The following is a 17,650-nucleotide window of genomic DNA, read 5'->3' as shown; positions in this document are numbered from 1 at the left end:
CTCTAATGGAAAATAATTATAATAAATTATTACAGCAAGTTAAAAAAGATTTAGAGATATGGGTTAAATTGCAAATCCCCTTATTAGGGACGATTGCCACTATAAAAATGAATATTCTGCCCAAATTTATTTACTTATTCCAAACAGTGCCAATAAAAATACATAAAAATTACTTCGTGGAACTTAACAAGATAATCACCAAATTTATCTGGCAAGGGAAAAAAATGAGGATAAACCTAAAGGCAATGCAAGATATGAAGAGCAGGGGAGGTATGGCACTCCCAAATAGGGAATTATACTATAGTGCAGCCTCCTTCCTCTGGTTGAAAGAGTGGGTAAATCTGTCGAATAAAAGGATCTTATTTTTAGAAGGCCATGATTTACAGAGGGGATGGCATGCATTTTTATGGGACATTGGGAAAATTAAGCAGAAGTATTTCCACAGACATATAATTAGAAATTCCTTATTGGCTAATTGGAACAAAAAAAAAACATTATTTAAAAATCCCAATTTGGATCTCAACGATGGAGGCGATGATACATCCAAATAATCTAGATCTTAATAAAATGACAAAATACAAAGACCTCCTTGATGCGCAAGGAACTTTAAAATCATGGCAAGATCTCCAAGAACAGGGGCTACAGGTAGACCGGTGGGCTTACTTGCAAATTCAAAATAGATATAGCCAGGACAAGTAAAATTTTGGAATTTATACTAGGGCACAACAAATAGATAAAATTTTATTATGTCCCGATTAAAAAAAAATATAACTAAATTTTATAATTATTTACTAGAGACGGAATTAGAAGAGGAAGTAGTCAAAGGCAACATGATAGCTTGGAGCAGAAACATAGGACGTAGCATTACATTATTAGAATGGGAAAAGGTTTGGACAAGGAATAATAAAATTACAAGATCAGCAGCATATAAAGAAAATGCATATAAAATGTTTTATAGATGGCATCTCTCACCCTTGAGAATAGCAAAAATGTCTCCTAACATGAATCCAAATTGCTGGAAATGTAAAAAGAAACAGGGAACATTTTTTCATATGTGGTGGTCCTGCACTGAAGCCCAAAGATATTGGCATAGAATAAAAAAGTGGTTAGAGGAAATAACGGCGGAGCAAATTGAATTAAAACCAGAATTCTTCCTATTGGGGATATTTAATAGACAAATTCCTAAAAATGTCAAATATATAATACTGCATATTCTTACTGCAGCCAGAATAACCTTTGAACAGTGTTGGAAACAAGCAGATATTCCAACAGAGGAGATGGTTATACAGAAGATAACAGCCTGTGCAGAGATAGACAAATTAACCTTAGCACTTAAGGAAAAAGAAACATCAGAATATTATAGAAGCTGGGAATGCTGGTATGACTGGATAGAACAAAAATAGAAAATATATTAGTAAATAACATTAAATGTAAATCATAATTATATATTCACAATAAGATGTATTTGTAAATGTATCACCAATATTGATAACAAACAAGGAACCATAGACTGTCGATAGTAGAATTGTTAGTTTTTTAATCATTTTCTTTTTTTCTATTTCTTTTCTTTCTTCTTCTGTGTGTTGTGTTTGTTTGATATTTTGGTTTTGTAATCAATAAAGTTTTTTTAAAAAATAAATAAAATAAAAATAAAATAAATAAATAGACCTTAACTGTATACTGAAGCCGAAACTCAAATATTTTGGCCATCAAATGAGTAGAGAGGACTCACTGGAAAAGATCCTGGTGTTAAGAAAGATTGAAGACAAACTTCTGTGTAGGGAGCGAGTTGGGTGCAGCATTTGCAGTTTCCTTCTTTAGTCAGAAAAACTAAAAATCCCGCCCCCCAATTTAGTGTTGAATTCAAAGAACCAATTCAAGTTTCTTTGTAGAACTGGGGCAATTTTCAGTGCTGTAAAACAAGGCAGTGTTCTGAAATTTTAGAGCTGATTTGACTTACTGCATATCTGTCCTTCATCTTCTCCATCTGCACAATCTTTGATGAAGTCACACACCCGTCTCAACTTGATCACTGTTCCATTCCAGCAACTGAAATAACTCTGAAGAGCCATTTTAGAGACAGATGGAGGTCCTATGAAAAAGAAAGAAGAATATTATTTAAATCTCTTCATCAGAGTTTGTACGGTATACTTAGCTAGCTTTCATTCTCCACCAAAGGACCATAATCATCACAACTCAAAGCCAGCTATTTCACTAAGGATCACAAAGCCTGACTATGACTGGTTGATGAGATGATTCACAGATGAAATGTCTCTCATTGTATTCATGATATGAGATTAATTTTTTTTGCTTCACATTTCCATGGGAATCATCCAGGTATAATTTCTTTCCTTTCCTCCTCCCCTCCCCTCCCCTTCCCTTTTCCCTCATGGCAAAAATGAAGTCAATTCTACTCCAGCACTTCCTGAATCTGGGGTGTGAACTTATGTAGCTAGGGAAATCAGCCCCATCTCCTTTGAGAGCCAGATCAATCTTACAAAATAAAACAGAATCAAATTTTATTAAAAAGAAAAGAGGGAAAATGCAGTTCCTTTTTAGCTTTAAGTATCCCTTCAGTGTCAAGGGAAGTAAAAAGTATTATTTTTTAGATCAGAAATCTGAGCCTCTGGGCAGATACATTATGTTATTGATTGCCCCTAACTTAAAGGAACTCTGCTAAAGATGTTCCAAGATGCATAAAAATACCACAATTTACTGAGCATGTACAGAGAACATAAATACCAGAGACACAATACATAAATATTATGTACCAGAAGCATAGGATAAATTAAATTTAGCACATTTCTTAGGTAAATTTTCCCTATTCCTCTAAAGACCAAACTAGCTTTGAAACAGATTTATTTCTCTGTTAATTTGTTACCTAGAAAATCCTGTTTCTTTCAAATACCAATTTAAATCTGAGACTGAAGGGAAATGATAAATCCCATTCTTTCCACCCTCTTATTCAACATCTGCCTGATATTAAATACAGAAAACCCTTTTCTTTACAATAAAGGAAGGATTTGGGAGTATTGCCTTGTGGCCTCTACATGCTCCTGCTTGAAGCTAAGAAAAGATGCTGATCTGAATGTCTTGAAAGAGCAGCTTGCTGTCTGGAATATTTTCACGCCAAGTTGCTTCACAACAATAATAGATTCACCTTGGCAAATTAAAGAGCCATCTTATTGAAATTATTTTCTAAATAATTTTGTTAAATTGAAATCTACCTGATTGTACACTTTCTCATTTTCCCCTTGTATGAGGTTTTTCCTGTTAATATTTAGCCAGCCTGGGTTGATGGGCGCTCTTTGTGCATGTGCACACACTTTGCGTGTGTGTGCGTGCCAAACGCACACTTTGTGCAGGCACAGAGGTGTTTGCACAGGCACAGAGGCATTCTAACTCACCTCCTGCAAGCCTGCATGATCCCGATTGCTTCAGCAGCTGCCGCGCAGCACTCTTCTGTGCCGCACAAAGCAGCTGCACTTCAAATTCAGCGGATAAAGGTGAGAGAAAGGTATGGGAGCTTGGGCAGGCAGGTGGGCCCAACAGCAGAGCGATGGAGAGAATGGGTTCGGTCTCTGCTGCTCATCACTGCTACCGGCTCTGCAGAACCGGCCCGAACCGGTAGAATACCACCAATGCATAGTATTGCAGATTAGCAATGAAAAAAGTTCAAACAGTTTAAGAGGAAAAAGCTGATATTTACTGAGACCAAACACACAAACAGGGAAGGAACCTAACATGTTATTTTAAGTAAATTTTATTTCTCAGCTTGATTACATTTGTATCAAGTAGAAAACTCTCATTGGTATCACTGTGGCTGATTTGTAGAGTTGTATCTTGTTTTCTCTCCAAAAACTCAAGGAAGAACATCATTACATATTTATTGTTGCAAAATAATTGTGTCATGGTTCCAAGCAATGAACCCAACTGAATCAGGACTCAGAAGCTGCATTCATTCCCCCAGCAGATGTTCGTTGCCATGACCTTGGTTCACACTCTGAGTCTGGTGGATATTTTGTCTAGTGGACTCAGGCACCGCATTCTAGTTCCTTGTAACTCCCCACTCCTCACAAAGAGTGGCAAGTAAGAAATGAAGCAAAAGTAAATATAGTATCAGTGGTAGTCGTTTCAAAATGGACAAGTTACACATTTAGATAATAGTTAAATTAGTATGAATAAATGCTGTTTTTATGAGCCTCTCTGACACTATAGTAGATACGATTTCAATTCTTGATTGTCAATTTCCTTTTGATGATTGATTTATTGATCATGTACTATCAACTCATTTTCCACTCCCAATCTTCCTATTTTGCTTGATGTTGACATGGAGAATAAACAAGGGAGAAATGCCACCTTCATGATTTATGCTTCATGTCTTTTATTTTGCCTTGCTTTGTGAGAGTTTAGTCACCTGGAAGAGTCTGCAACACATGCTTTGATAGCCTGATTTGTGTAGATCGGGGACAAGCAAAGCCATGCCATCCAGATATTTTGAATTTCAGCTTAATTAGCTTGGCACAGCTAACCAACTTTGGCTGATGCTGCAAGCGGAGCAGGGCCAAGGGCTAGATAATATTTTGGTTGTGGGCTGGACTGGGAACTTGAGGTAAAAATATAGAAGGCAAACTGCTTCCAAATTGTTGCCTTGTTCATGAAATCACCAGGACTGAAGGGAAACTTTCCCATTTGTCCTCCCCATTGGCTATGTCAAGAATAAAGGACTATGGAGCTATAGCCTGCAGCATCTGGAGGATCCTGGGTTATTCATTCTAGTACAATTGACTGATAACTGATGGCTGCTGGTCTTGCCTCACAAAAATCCATTTGGATGCGCTCTACAAACCCTTCCCAGATATTCAGTTAAGAGTTAGCTGTTTAACTTCTGCTTGTTGCAATAATCAGGGGAGCAGGGGGGATGTGTTTTGCTCTTGAACTTGACAGCTTGATTATGCATTTCTTTTCCGCTGTCATAATACTTGCATTATGGAGGGAACTCATTCTTTTGGAAAATAAGTATTTTTTTTTTCTTTTCTTTTTAATTTGGATAAATTGAGTTCAGACCACAATGTAGTAGTGACTCTTTATGTTAGTTGCTTAAGACCCTTTGAAACTAATAGTACTGCAAAATAAAACAAAACAAAACTGGAAATGTCAAAAGTGAACTATGGATTCTGTGGAGGGATAAAAGTAAAAACTGTCCAATAATTTTTATAGCTTTAATTTTACTTGTTTATTCCAACTTTTTTCACTGTGTGTAGTTATGATCTCTCAGAAGACAGCAAATAAAATCTGAAATTTTTGATAGATTTAGTCTAGCTCTTCTCCAGAGCTTTAGCACATTACTGCAAGTGCTTGGTTTTCAGAAAACTGGAAGAAATGCAACCTTTCTGATTGTTCTAAAAAGCATAGAAAAGAGCAAAAGGAAATGATAAAACTATCCCTTGAAATGGAATAAAATATGAGATACGAGTTCACATCTGCATGTTCATCCCGCATTTGATTATATTATTGGTGAGTTCCTTTTATGTTACAGTAAGCTATCATTTCTCTCTAGTATTAGAGAAAAGTACTTTCTAAGAGTATAGATATCAAGGGTCAGTGGGGGTGTCACTTGCTGTATAGACTAAACCAGGGGTCTCCAACCTTGTCAACTTTAAGACTTGTGGACTTCAACTCCCAGAGTTCCTCAGCCAGGAACTCTAGGAGTTGAAATCCACAAGTCTTAAAATTGGACCCAACAACTCTTCCACCTAATGCAACTGAAGCTCAGAATGTCTGAACATTTTTAATGCCACACGGATGTAACTCTGGATGTAGGCACTCAATTTTCTTTGATTTGTCATTGCCTTCTTTAGTATGATTTTGCAGATTCTCAACATAGCCAACAATTCTGGAATTCTCAAATAATCCTTTATCCAAATACTAATTGATCCTTGAAATAACAGAAAATACTTGTAGCGCAGGTCAAAGATGATAGATGATTTTACCTAGCCTGATAATGAAACATTCAGAAACTAAATTGATACAAGCTTGGAGAGCAAACCACAGCCAAAAACAAATTGATCCTGCTTAACTGGGGAAAATAAGCATTATCTTTATAGAAATAGCAATAGCACTTAGACTTATATACTGCTTTACAGTGTTTTACAGCCCTCTCTAAGCAGTTTACAGAATCAGCATATTGCCCCCAACAAATTGGGTCTTAATTTTACCCACCTTGGAAGGATGGAAGCCTGAGTCAACCTTGAGCCTGGTGAGATTTGAACTGCCAAATTGCAGGCAGTCAGCAGAAGTAGCCTGCACTCTAACCACTGTACCACCATGGCTCAGTATCGTGGATGGTTGATACTAACCCCCCCCTCCCCCCCCAAAAAAAAAAACAAATTATGGAAGAACTTTTGTACAGACAGCTCTTCTTGGTTTCTTTGGATCCAAATCACTTTGTGAATTATACGTGAAGTAATATGATCATTTGGTCCATGAAACCAGGTTTTATAAGATTCATTCACAGCTGCAATTCATTATTTGATGTTCCATGATTAATATGCTAACTCTAATTTTAGGTCAATGGTCATACAGGCAAATTAAATTTTGGCTTGTGATACCTATTGCCTCTTCATTGACTACATGATATGTTCTCCTCTCTGCCTAACTGCCATATAGCATTACTAACTAAATTCAGTATCCATCGAGAACGGAGGCAAATTTGTGTGATTATAAAGCACATTGTTTGATTTTTACTCTCATATTATTTTAGCAAGTCCTTATTTACCTAGGTGTAACTTAAAGGTTTTTCAGGCAGGTTTTCTTTTCCCCAAAGAGAAGATACATGAATTTCACAGATAGTGAGAGATTTTATAGAAAATGAATTACATTCCATACTGCCATCCCAGGTAGTTTTCATTTTGACTTTTTCAAAACTAATTACGTGGTGTACCAACAGCTATATGGGATTACATTAAGTAACAATATGTGTGTATTGCAAACTTTGCTAATCTAACCAAATTATTACTTTTTGAAAACTACATGGGATGAATGATCCTATGACATTGGGAAGAAAGATATGCAATTGGATTTGAATAAATAGGGACAGGAGGGGGAGGGAGGGAGGGAGGGAGAGACCTATCAGATTAGTAAGAATTTTATTCTCTCTCTTTTTTATATAGTTTATTTTCAATTAACATACATAAGTACTTTGTGAACAGTGTATTGTCCGGGTCAACTGCTTACATAATATTTTTTTTCTCTCTCTCTTGATAAGTCTTTTTCCTTCTCTTTTCAAAATAAGGGAGAAAAGTTAGTATTCTTTAATAATATAATTAAATGGATTGGGAAGTGTCCTCAAAGGATATTTAAGGACTGTGACATCAGGTTTCCGCATGTTTTTAAAAAAGCATTAATGTTTGCTCCCAACAATGTCAAAACATTGTTTATCAGAAAAAGTGCAGTGTTTGCTGTATATTAAAGAAGTAATTTTAAAGGAATAGGGAATGAGAAAAACCAATTGATGCAGAAATTCTCATTGGGAGAAATGCTTATTTTGTCACAGCTATCTATTCTCAGATAAATAACTTAAATATTTCTTCCTTAGAACATTGTCTAACTGAGTAGGAAAACATGATGAAATGCAATTAGTTTATCAATGTTATGTCTTTTCATGGGACATAGGGCCAAGTTAAAACATCAAGCTTCAGAGTTGACTATGGTTAAAATAAAGCCATTGGTTTGTTTATAGACTTTCAGTCTGGTGAAGCAACAAACTCATCTGAGTTTGAGTCAGAGCTAGAAGATTATGATAATTATAATATTTAAGCAGATCTGAAAGCACAGAGATCCATTTCCCCAGACAAATGATAAGCCATATTTAAACCAATTTCAATTCTACATATACCAGGGGGATAAATATGTATAAGTCCTATAAAAACAACTGGGAGTGTTTAATTTTTAGGAGACAAGGGAAGATGAGAATATCTTCAAGTATCTGAAAGACCATATCCCACAGGAAGATCCAGACTAGAGACTAAATTATAGAATAAAGGTCTTTAGTTTTAAAGAAGCGGATTCAGAATAATGTTTTAAAAAGTCTAACAGTAAAAGCATTTGAGCAGTTGAACTAATTATCTCTAAGGAGATCTCTCTTATGGATTTTTCTGGAGTCCCTGATTGGGCTCAATGGCATCAGTGGTCCCAATGATCTCTTTTTCTAAGTTAAATTCAGCAGAATGGGATTTCCTTCTGAATAAATATCAATGAGAACCTGTTTGGATGTAGGGATTAAGATACCAGACTAGAAACTAAGTAATAGTCCCATTTTAGACATAAAATCAGCTGGGTGACCTTGGGCTAGTCTCTTTCTCTCTCAGACCTAGGAAAAAGGCAATGGCAAATTATTTCTGAATCAAGCTGAAAATTTTTTAGGGGTTAATTCAGGCAACCAATAAAAGTCAATTTGATTTGAAATACCTTCTTCTTCTTCACTTTCTCTTTCTGGAGTTAAAGTTTAATCACAAAGTTCCCTTTCAAATATACTTTTTGGAAGTCTTATTGATGTTTAGTAACTCTTTAAAATTCTAGGCAATCTTCTCCTTATTTTCAAATTTTGCTCCAATTTTTTTCCCTCTCCCTTCCCACTCACAGCCAAAAGGATTTCCCTCCGCTGTCACTTTAGGAAGGAGAGTGGAATAAAGAAAAAACTTTCCCTTTTAAAATATTCGCAGCTTGTAACTCTCACTAGAGACAATGCATACTTAGCAGCCTTCAAGATTCCAGGTCACTTTCTCTTGTCTTGTCCCGGTTAGAAGCAACTTTCACTATTCTTCCAACTTTCTCCCTCCTGCACCTGCTTGTCCGGCTGCAGATTTCTTCATGGCAGCCATTGCTGACCGCCGTTCCTCCGCCTCGGGAAAAGGGGGTTTAGCCAGCTGGGGAGGGGGTCTGCGTCACCCCCAAACCCCTTTCTACAGGGCTCTACAGGGCAGCTTTATCCCCCAGATCCAAACGGATCGGGGGAACCTTGGCGGCGAACACAGCAGGGATCGCGCGGTGTCGCGAATCCCTGCCGCCGCCGAAACCTTGCAAACTGGAAGTCTTTAAAGGTCTTTGAAGGTATTTAAAAGAAACAGCCTGTTTGGATTGTTTGGTGACTTTGGAACTTTTGAGAATTATTTCTGATTAAAACATCTGGGTGGTTGTCTGGAAAAACTTTTCTTTACACAATGGCATCACTTGTGGATGGATTGAAACTTGTATATCAAAAATATGAAAAAGAAAAACAAGAAGGGAAAGATGGTCTTGGCACTATTTTTCAATTTTTAGAAATGGCGGTTTATACTTATGTGAAGCAGAATGAACAACAGGATGAAGGGGACAAAGAAGAAGCCATCTTTGATGAACAAATGACTTTGGTTGGAGAAGGAAAAAAGGAAGAGAAAAAGGAAAAGATGATTCTAAGATCTGGAAAAACAACCCAAAAAGAGAAGAATAAGGTGAAAAGGGGACATTATGTTAGGAAACAACAGAAAGGGGGAAAACAGAAAAAAAAAGGGAGGTGGAGAGACAAGGGGTTAAAGAGGACAAGGAGAAGAAGAAGCAAGGGAGAAAGGAAGGGATGAGAAGCCCTAATGGTGGGGAGCAAGATGTTAAGAAGCAAAAGTTTTTTTAGAGATAATGGATAAACTTTATTGATAAAGGGATTCTAGAAAGGTACATAAGACTGTTTTTTTTTATATATTTGTATTTAGAAATAACCATAGAAAATTGGAAATAATATGTAATTTAAAATGTGACAAAATGTTTAACATAAACTAGTGAAATTTTTGTTAAGAAAAAAGGAGTACTGCAATGAAATATGATTTAAGATTGTCATCTGGGGGGGGGGGTGTAATAATTTTTGGAAGGCATAACTGTTCCCACAAAGGCATGATATTTAATTGAAATGGATAAAATGTTTAAGATATAAATGATTGTTAATATTAATGATCAGACTATGGTATATTAGCGATTTTTTTTGTGAAACAAGAGATTTGAAGTAGAAGAAGGAGGAACATCGTAATGAAATAATGAGCTATAATATGTGATGTGGGGGGGGGAATAACTATGGAAAATAGGGCTCCCATAAAAGTATGTGATTTAATTGAAAAGTAATGTGTTAAACATTTAAGATATAAATGAATATTAATACTAATGAATAGATTTGTATCATTTTTGATAACATAGTATAATTTTAGAATGTACCAGACAGAATCCCAATGTAAGTTATGTGTTTTATATTAAGTATTATAAATATAGGGGAGAGAGATAAAGGCATCATACTCCATATAGTGTACAGGAGAAGTTTTTCTTCTTTTTTAAAGAAGAAAAATAAATGGATGGTTGGAAATAGAACAGACAAAGAATAATAAATATTATGATCTGAATTGAGAGGAGATAAATAAAATAAAATTGAGAAAATTTAAAAGATAGGAGAAGTTATATAGAAAATTGAAAATGTTAATAAGATATGAAATGGTATATAAAAGGAATATGAATTTGAATTTGTGTCTGTACCAAGAGTTTTAACCCGGGACTAAGCAACTTTCAGAAAAGAGATTTTTTATGCTTTTATGTTTTGTGTTTGTGTGCATTTATGTATTGTATGTCTTGAATAATAAAACTTGTTTTTTTTTTTAAAAAAAAGTCAATTTGATTTGATGGTGTATGTAAACACACACACACAACACACACATACGTTGGAGCCGTGGTGGCACAGTGGTTAGAATGCAATACTACAGAGTACTTCTGCTGACTGCCAGCTGCCTGAATCTCCCATTGTGGGATGTCCCCAAGGACCTCCTCCCTTCAGGGAGAAAGTGGGAGCACCTGTGAATTGCTAGAACCCCAGCCAGACCTACCTTGCCAACAGGCATTCCAGTTGCTCCCTTGCCTTTCTCTCATTGGTCATCACTATAAAGAGATGTCATATTTTGAACCTAGGTTCCAAAGTGGCCAATGGCTACATGCCTATTGGGCCTTGCTGGCAATTGATTGGGTACAGGGGTCAGAGGGTGGTGTGAAAGAGGGGAATGCCCGTACCATTTTCCCTTGAACCATGCAACCTACATGTTTCTGGGAAGTGTAGTTGGAAACTGTGGAGACATGTTTGTGGTGACATGGAAACTGTGGTGAAACTGTGGAGATAAAATCCCCAAGTTTCCTTCCCAGGAGTGTCATGGGTCCCAGCATCCTGCAATTTAGTCCATTCAAGTTATCTTGCTTCAAAAATCATTGCTGTATATTTTCCAATTAACCAAAATGAAGGTTACAAAGAAAAAGACACAAGAGTTCTAGCATCGTGTATTTCTGAAAGAGCTGATGCCTCAAACCGTGCTTCCAGTTTTTTTCATGTTCCCAAAAGAAATGGAACCATGTTTGAATGATTTCACATCCAAAATACACCAGGGCTGCAAATCCTTCATTTTGACAAAGCCAACTTTATATATTAAAAATGCAGTATTTGAACCCTGTTGGCAAAATGAGCCATTGTTTGTCTGACTCAGCCAACCTTGCTCAACAACACAGTTACATCATGTTCTTTTCTACTATGGGGATTTAGAATTCACTGGTGATTCAATTAGATGTGCTTTTGATATTGTTATTTATATTGCCTGACAAAACTAAAAGTTAATGAAGCATGTAGAAAAACAGCCACTTTTTTTCCCCAGAGATGATTTTACACTGCAAATCAATTTGGGAAGGAAAAAAACAAACAAACTTCTCAACAAACTTGTCTTAACAGAGGGCTTACTTTCTAAACAGGGTAGTCTGCATTATTCTCAGTTTTGTCTTTGTGTTTCGATCAGAATCAGAACATTACTAAGCAGTTCTGATTTAACATTTACAAGACAGGAAGCAGAGCATCTTTAGTGCTTTTTGCTTGAAGGTTACAGGGATTTTGAGACATTGTCCACTGCATAAATCTGATGAACAGAAATTTTTGTAAAGAAAGGCTAAAATGCAGTTGGATGAAAACAAAACAAAAATAATGTTTCATAGCTAGGCAGAAAGAATATCTGTAAAGCAACACTGGGATTAAGCAAGATGCTTCACAATGATTTATTCTGGGAAAACTCAGCATTGGATGGAGTCCCAGTGACCACTGAGTGCAATAATTTAAAAACCATCATTCTCAATCAGCCATCAGAAAATTTCTACAGCTACTGTTGTGAAACAGCACACAGCATTTGTCCGCTCGTTTATCACAGTTGACAAGGTGGTTGGTTGAATGAGCTTAGGTATGCATTACACATAGATAACGTACTTGTAATATAGTTTTAGTATACACAAACAGCAGCAACATACACTTTGAGTTATAAGGATTTATTTCTTCCAATAAATTGCTATTCTGCTTTCTTGATGTATTCAGAACATGCATGCAAAGGGAGTGATTCAGGCACGGGAAAAAGTTAGATGCTAAAACAGGTACTGAAAGAAAAAGCTCAGTACAAATCCTTTGTTGTTTTCACTTAAAGGCAAATAAAAGGATTTTCATCCAAGCTCAATCCAAGATCCATTTTTAATTGGATCTATTTATTTAATATTAAACACGGATATATAATTTGGCTTTTCATTTTTCTGTGTTGTTGCTCCTGGTACAAACCAGGAGACCAAATTATTGGGCCTTGCCTAGATCATGTCTTGCAGATAACTAGAAAAGCAGATAGGAAAGATAAATGATTTTGAATAAATTCAAAGAAAGAAAAAAAGAGACATATTTACAGCTGCATCTATGTAGCCTGACGCATCCATACATTTCTCTTGTCATTAAATAGTAGCATGGCTGGCTAGCAATTGTATAAATTATTATTTAAATAGTTGCATTAAGCAAATTCCATTTCAAACTTCAACTTGACAGAGGGTATGTACTGTTGTTTGGAGTTAGTATCCATTCCCGAAGATTGTGATCACACATCTATGACCAGCTAGCTATGCTAAGTTATTTAAAACTTTGTGCACTTCAAGGAGAATGTATAATATACAGGGTATCCCATTAAAAAGTAATGTAGTACTGCCATTGATTTTAAATTTAGAAATATACTCTGATTCTGGCACATGGATTAGCCTGATTTTTCTCTGTTCTTGCATGTATATATGAGGATTGATGGTTCATTTAGCATATCCTCCCAAATTAAGTGAGTCAGGATCAAAAACAAGAAGCATTTCTGATGTTTGTACCAGCTAAAGAGCAACAGGAGCCTCAGAAGTAGAAACTAGGATATTAATTTGGAGGCCAGAAGTAAGATGCATGTTTCTCTCTTTCAGATACTATCAGGCCCAAGCCCAAAGATGTCAGAACAAAATGCAATCCTTTATTTGCTTACCCCCAATGGATAGAATCTTACCAAACTAAAGCTATAACCCTGGCAGATATGTTCTGGGAGAATATGGCTACCCTGAACTTCTTCCTCTCTTCCTCATCCAGTTCGGGACTGTGCAGTCTGTTAATTTGGGCTTCTATCTGTAATGTGCTATCTCCTCCCTGAGAACACTCTGTGTTGCCAAGATTCCCCTCCAGCCTCTCCAGGTGCAATTCCATCACAGATACAATGGCTCTACTCACAGAACACATTTAACTAGTTTAGTTACCAGTAGTTTTATTTTCAAAGTATGCCAAATTGGACCAAGTCAGAAAACAGGCTAAATCTGTAGCCTGATGCTACATAAATACAGCAGATGTTTGAATCCTGAGTTTATTTTGTCTATGCCCCTGGTGGAGACTGACTCTGAGCAGTCAGAGGAGGACCCAGGCCCATCCCCTATCCATCCTAGGTCACGCAAGGAGGAGAGGTTCAGGGTAAAATGTGGTCTACTTGGGCGGAGAGGGCCATGATCCTCTTCATGGGTTGCAGGTGTGAGATCTGCATAAGAGTTTGGACCTGTGTGCTAACAGACGCTGGAGACAATTGTTCCATACTAGCAGGCTTGAAGACCTGCATTCCTATTGGTCCGGAAAAGCCAGGCCGTGATTGGACGTTGTTGAACACTCCTGATTGGCTCATATAGGGTTTGCCGCGATTGGATAAAACCAAGCGTGGCAAGCTCAAAAACCTGTCATTGGCTGCCTAGCCGCGGACAGCTCTATAAAAAGAGCAGCCGCGGCTAGGGTTTTGTGTCTCAGAATCTGGTTGTTAAATAAAGAGCTGTTGTTCACTACTCAAGCCTCGCCTCTCTATGGGACCCACCGACCATACTTAACAACAATATTAATATTTTATTCCTAAAAATGGTTTATCTTGGTTGGCATTCTTCCAATGGACTGTACCTGGTTATCTTCCTGAAGTTGGCAATTATCTATCCTGGTCTGTCGTGAAACTTTATTCAGTGTGGTTTGTTTTTGATTTTTGCTTCGTTATTGGCTCTGTTAAGCCTGGATTCCCCAACAGGTGTTAAGGAAAACAAACTAAACAGAACGTGCAGTGAAGTCAGATAGGAAGACAGGTAAATGTGTGAGATAAGTTTTCTAGTTAACACGCAGTAAAAATACAGATGCGCTTGTGCTATCAAAATTATTGTTTATTCCATTTAAGAATTATAGCATAGTCATTATAAACAGTCCATTAGTCATATACCAAATTCAGTCAAGTCTTGTCGAGGATACTCTAATTGCAAAGTCCGTGTCGAATAGCCAGTGTCAGTACACATATAATAAATCTGTCCAAAACTTATCTTCTCTCCGTTGAGAAATATCTTCAAAATAATCCAACACTTCTTCTCCTCCCCGATCCAGCAAGAATGCAGTCTTCAATAAGCCAGCCAGTAAGAGCCAGAGAGTGCCTTGCTGCTTATATAGTACTTTTACAGCTGCACCCTTAATTACATTCCTTTAGCTTAAAGTCACATACACTTTATCTGACAAACCATGATTCATCATTTTATTATCTTTACCCAAAACAGTTAGGGTAAAACAATGTTATCCCTAACATTCTCCCCTTTTGGGTAATAATAATAAATATTACAATAATATATCCATTTACACTTTCAAATCATAATTGTCACAACTCTCTTTAAATTTTACAACACCTTGTGCCTTTGTAAACTGGTCTGCAATATTTTCTTCCGTCATGCAGTACTCAAGTTTAATTAAACCATTTTTAACAGATTCTCTAACATTTAAGTATCTTAAATCAGTATGCTTTGATCTAGTCTTTACAGCAATATTAGTAGCTAATTGTATAGCTGCCTGGTTGTCCTCGTATACAATAATAGAATCTTTAACAGTTATACCCATGTCTAATAATAACTGTTTGTACAGAATTAAGTCAGTGCATAGTAATGACAGACATGAAAATTCTGCTTCCATCGTTGACAAGCTAATATGCTGTTGCCTGATTGACCTCCACCCTATTAGTGTCTTACCAAATAATATAGCCATCCCAGATGTTGATTTTCTAGTGTTTATGTCAGTTGCAAAACTTGCATCTGCATAGGCACTAAGATTCAAATCACCTTTTTGGCTCTAGATACAATGCATGGTGCATTGTTCCTTTAAGATATCTTAAAATTCTCTTTAATGCTTGCCAATGACATTGATGTGGATCATTATTATATCTTGCCAGCTGATTAATACTATAAGCTATATCTGGCCTAGACCAATTGCTTATATATGATAAGCTACCAATCAAAGATTGATATATGGTCTTATCAAATTTGGGACTTTGAGCGTCCATTTTGCAAATTTCCTGACTCATTGGAGTCTTTGCAGGCTTACAAAGTTCCATTTTATATAATTTAATTAATTGGCAAATTTTATCCTCTTGAGATATCTTAAATCCTTTTGTGGTTTTATTAATTGTCAATCCTAGATACTTTTTAATTTCACCTAAATGCTTTAATTTTATCCTTTTGGCTAATAATGAAATAATCTCAGTAGCTTAATTATTGGTCTTAGTAATCAAAGCAATATCATCTGTAAATAATAACAATAATGACACCGTTCCATTATTTTCTCTTTTAAACATACATGGATCTGCTAAACCAGATTTAAACCCTATATTGTTTAATTCTTTCACAATATATTGGTTCCATTCATAGCCAGATTGTTTCAATCCATATAAACTCTTCTTGAGTTTCCAACAATCATTGCTATTTACTTTATTATCTTTTATACCAACCGGTTTTTTCAAATATATTGTATGCTGCAATGGTGCATGTAGATATGCAGTTTCTACGTCTAAATGGTTAACTATATAATTCTTCTTAGCTGCCCATACTAAAGCGGCTCTTAAAGTTGTAGCCTTAAGATTTGGTGCAAATACCTCATCATAGTCATATACATTTTGGTTAAATCCTTGTGCTACTAGCCTAGCCTTATAAGTTACTTTCCCATTATTTCCAGTCTTTACTTTAAATATCCATTTGCTCCCAATGGATTTTTCTCCTGGAGGTAATTTGGTTTCTTCATAAACCTTCATTTCCTTTAATGAATTTAACTCTTTTTCCATTGCTTTTTGCCAATTCACCTGATCCTTAGCAGGATACATCTTAAGTTCATCTATGCTAGTAGGAACTTTATTTACTTGGCAAACAATACTTGCCTGATATCTATCAGGTGGTTTAGTTATACGTGTTGTTAGGGTTTTGGAATTAACCCCTAGAAGAGTATTGCAGCAGTAGTCAAGCCAGGCAACCAAAGGAGAGCGGAAGGGCCCCAGAGTATACACACACTGAACACAAACACTGTTTGTAGTTTAAATAGTTTTTAATCCAGTTAGAGTTTAAGCATTGTCATTCAGTCCATTAAGTCATTCACAGTATTTCCATCCAGTAAGACTCACTAGTATAGTCCAAGTTAAGAGTCCTTGCAATATCTTTATCAGCCGATAAAGATATCTTCTCCTCCTCCGGTTTCACTCTCCAGAGAAACAAACGCTGGATATTCAGTAGAATTACGCAGTAAATCAGCAAACAGTAGCAAACAATAACAGTTCAGTCTCAGGCACTCACAGTCAGTAATCACAGTTACAGTAACACACAGTAAGTCGCAGCAGCACACAGTTACAGCCAGACAGTAAGCTTTCCAGCTTCTAATGCTTCCTTATATTGTAACTTCTAACCGCACCCTTAATCGGCTAATTGCCTGCTGCATTGTGCTTAAAGTGATAAGCACTTAAACCATGATATCTAAGTTTTATATATTTATTCACCCAAACCATATTTGGTATCAATGTTATACCTAACATACTCCCCTTTTGGGTGAAATAAATATATAATACCTTACAATCTAATCCCATATTTTTCACAACTCTCCTGGTGCTTACTGGCACCTTGGGCTTTAGTAAAATTATCAGCTAAATTGTCCTCCGACATACAGTACTCTAGCTGAATCATCTTACTTCTTACAGATTGTCTTACGTTTAGGTATCTTAGATCTGTATGCTTGCTCCTTGTTTTTACTCCAATATTTGTGGCCATTTGAATTGCTGCCTGATTATCTTCATGTATAATTATAGGACTACAGTTATACCTATATCAATTAACATTTGTTTATACATTATTAATTCTGTACATAACAATGATAAACAGGAGAATTCTGCCTCCATAGTAGACAAACTTATATGCTGTTGTCTTATTGACTTCCAGCCTATTAATGTATTACCCAGCATTATGGCTG

General features: G+C 36.3%; 1 protein-coding gene across 1 annotated transcript in view; it reads right to left on the bottom strand.

The window, feature by feature from the left end:
• LOC148132815 (ALK tyrosine kinase receptor-like) overlaps window positions 1-17,650 on the bottom strand; it is a 226,969-nt gene that overhangs the window by 13,078 nt on the left and 196,241 nt on the right. Inside the window, exon 4 of the mRNA XM_087960204.1 lies at window positions 1,961-2,092. Coding sequence (XP_087816330.1) covers window positions 1,961-2,092 — 132 coding nt within the window. The remainder of the gene's footprint in view (window positions 1-1,960; window positions 2,093-17,650) is intronic.

Source organism: Notechis scutatus, chromosome 1, assembly GCF_049901735.1.
Source record: "Notechis scutatus isolate UNSWTSFEM ecotype Mainland chromosome 1, rNotScu1.2, whole genome shotgun sequence".
Taxonomy (NCBI): domain Eukaryota; kingdom Metazoa; phylum Chordata; class Lepidosauria; order Squamata; family Elapidae; genus Notechis; species Notechis scutatus.
This window is presented reverse-complemented; position numbering and strand designations above follow the sequence as displayed.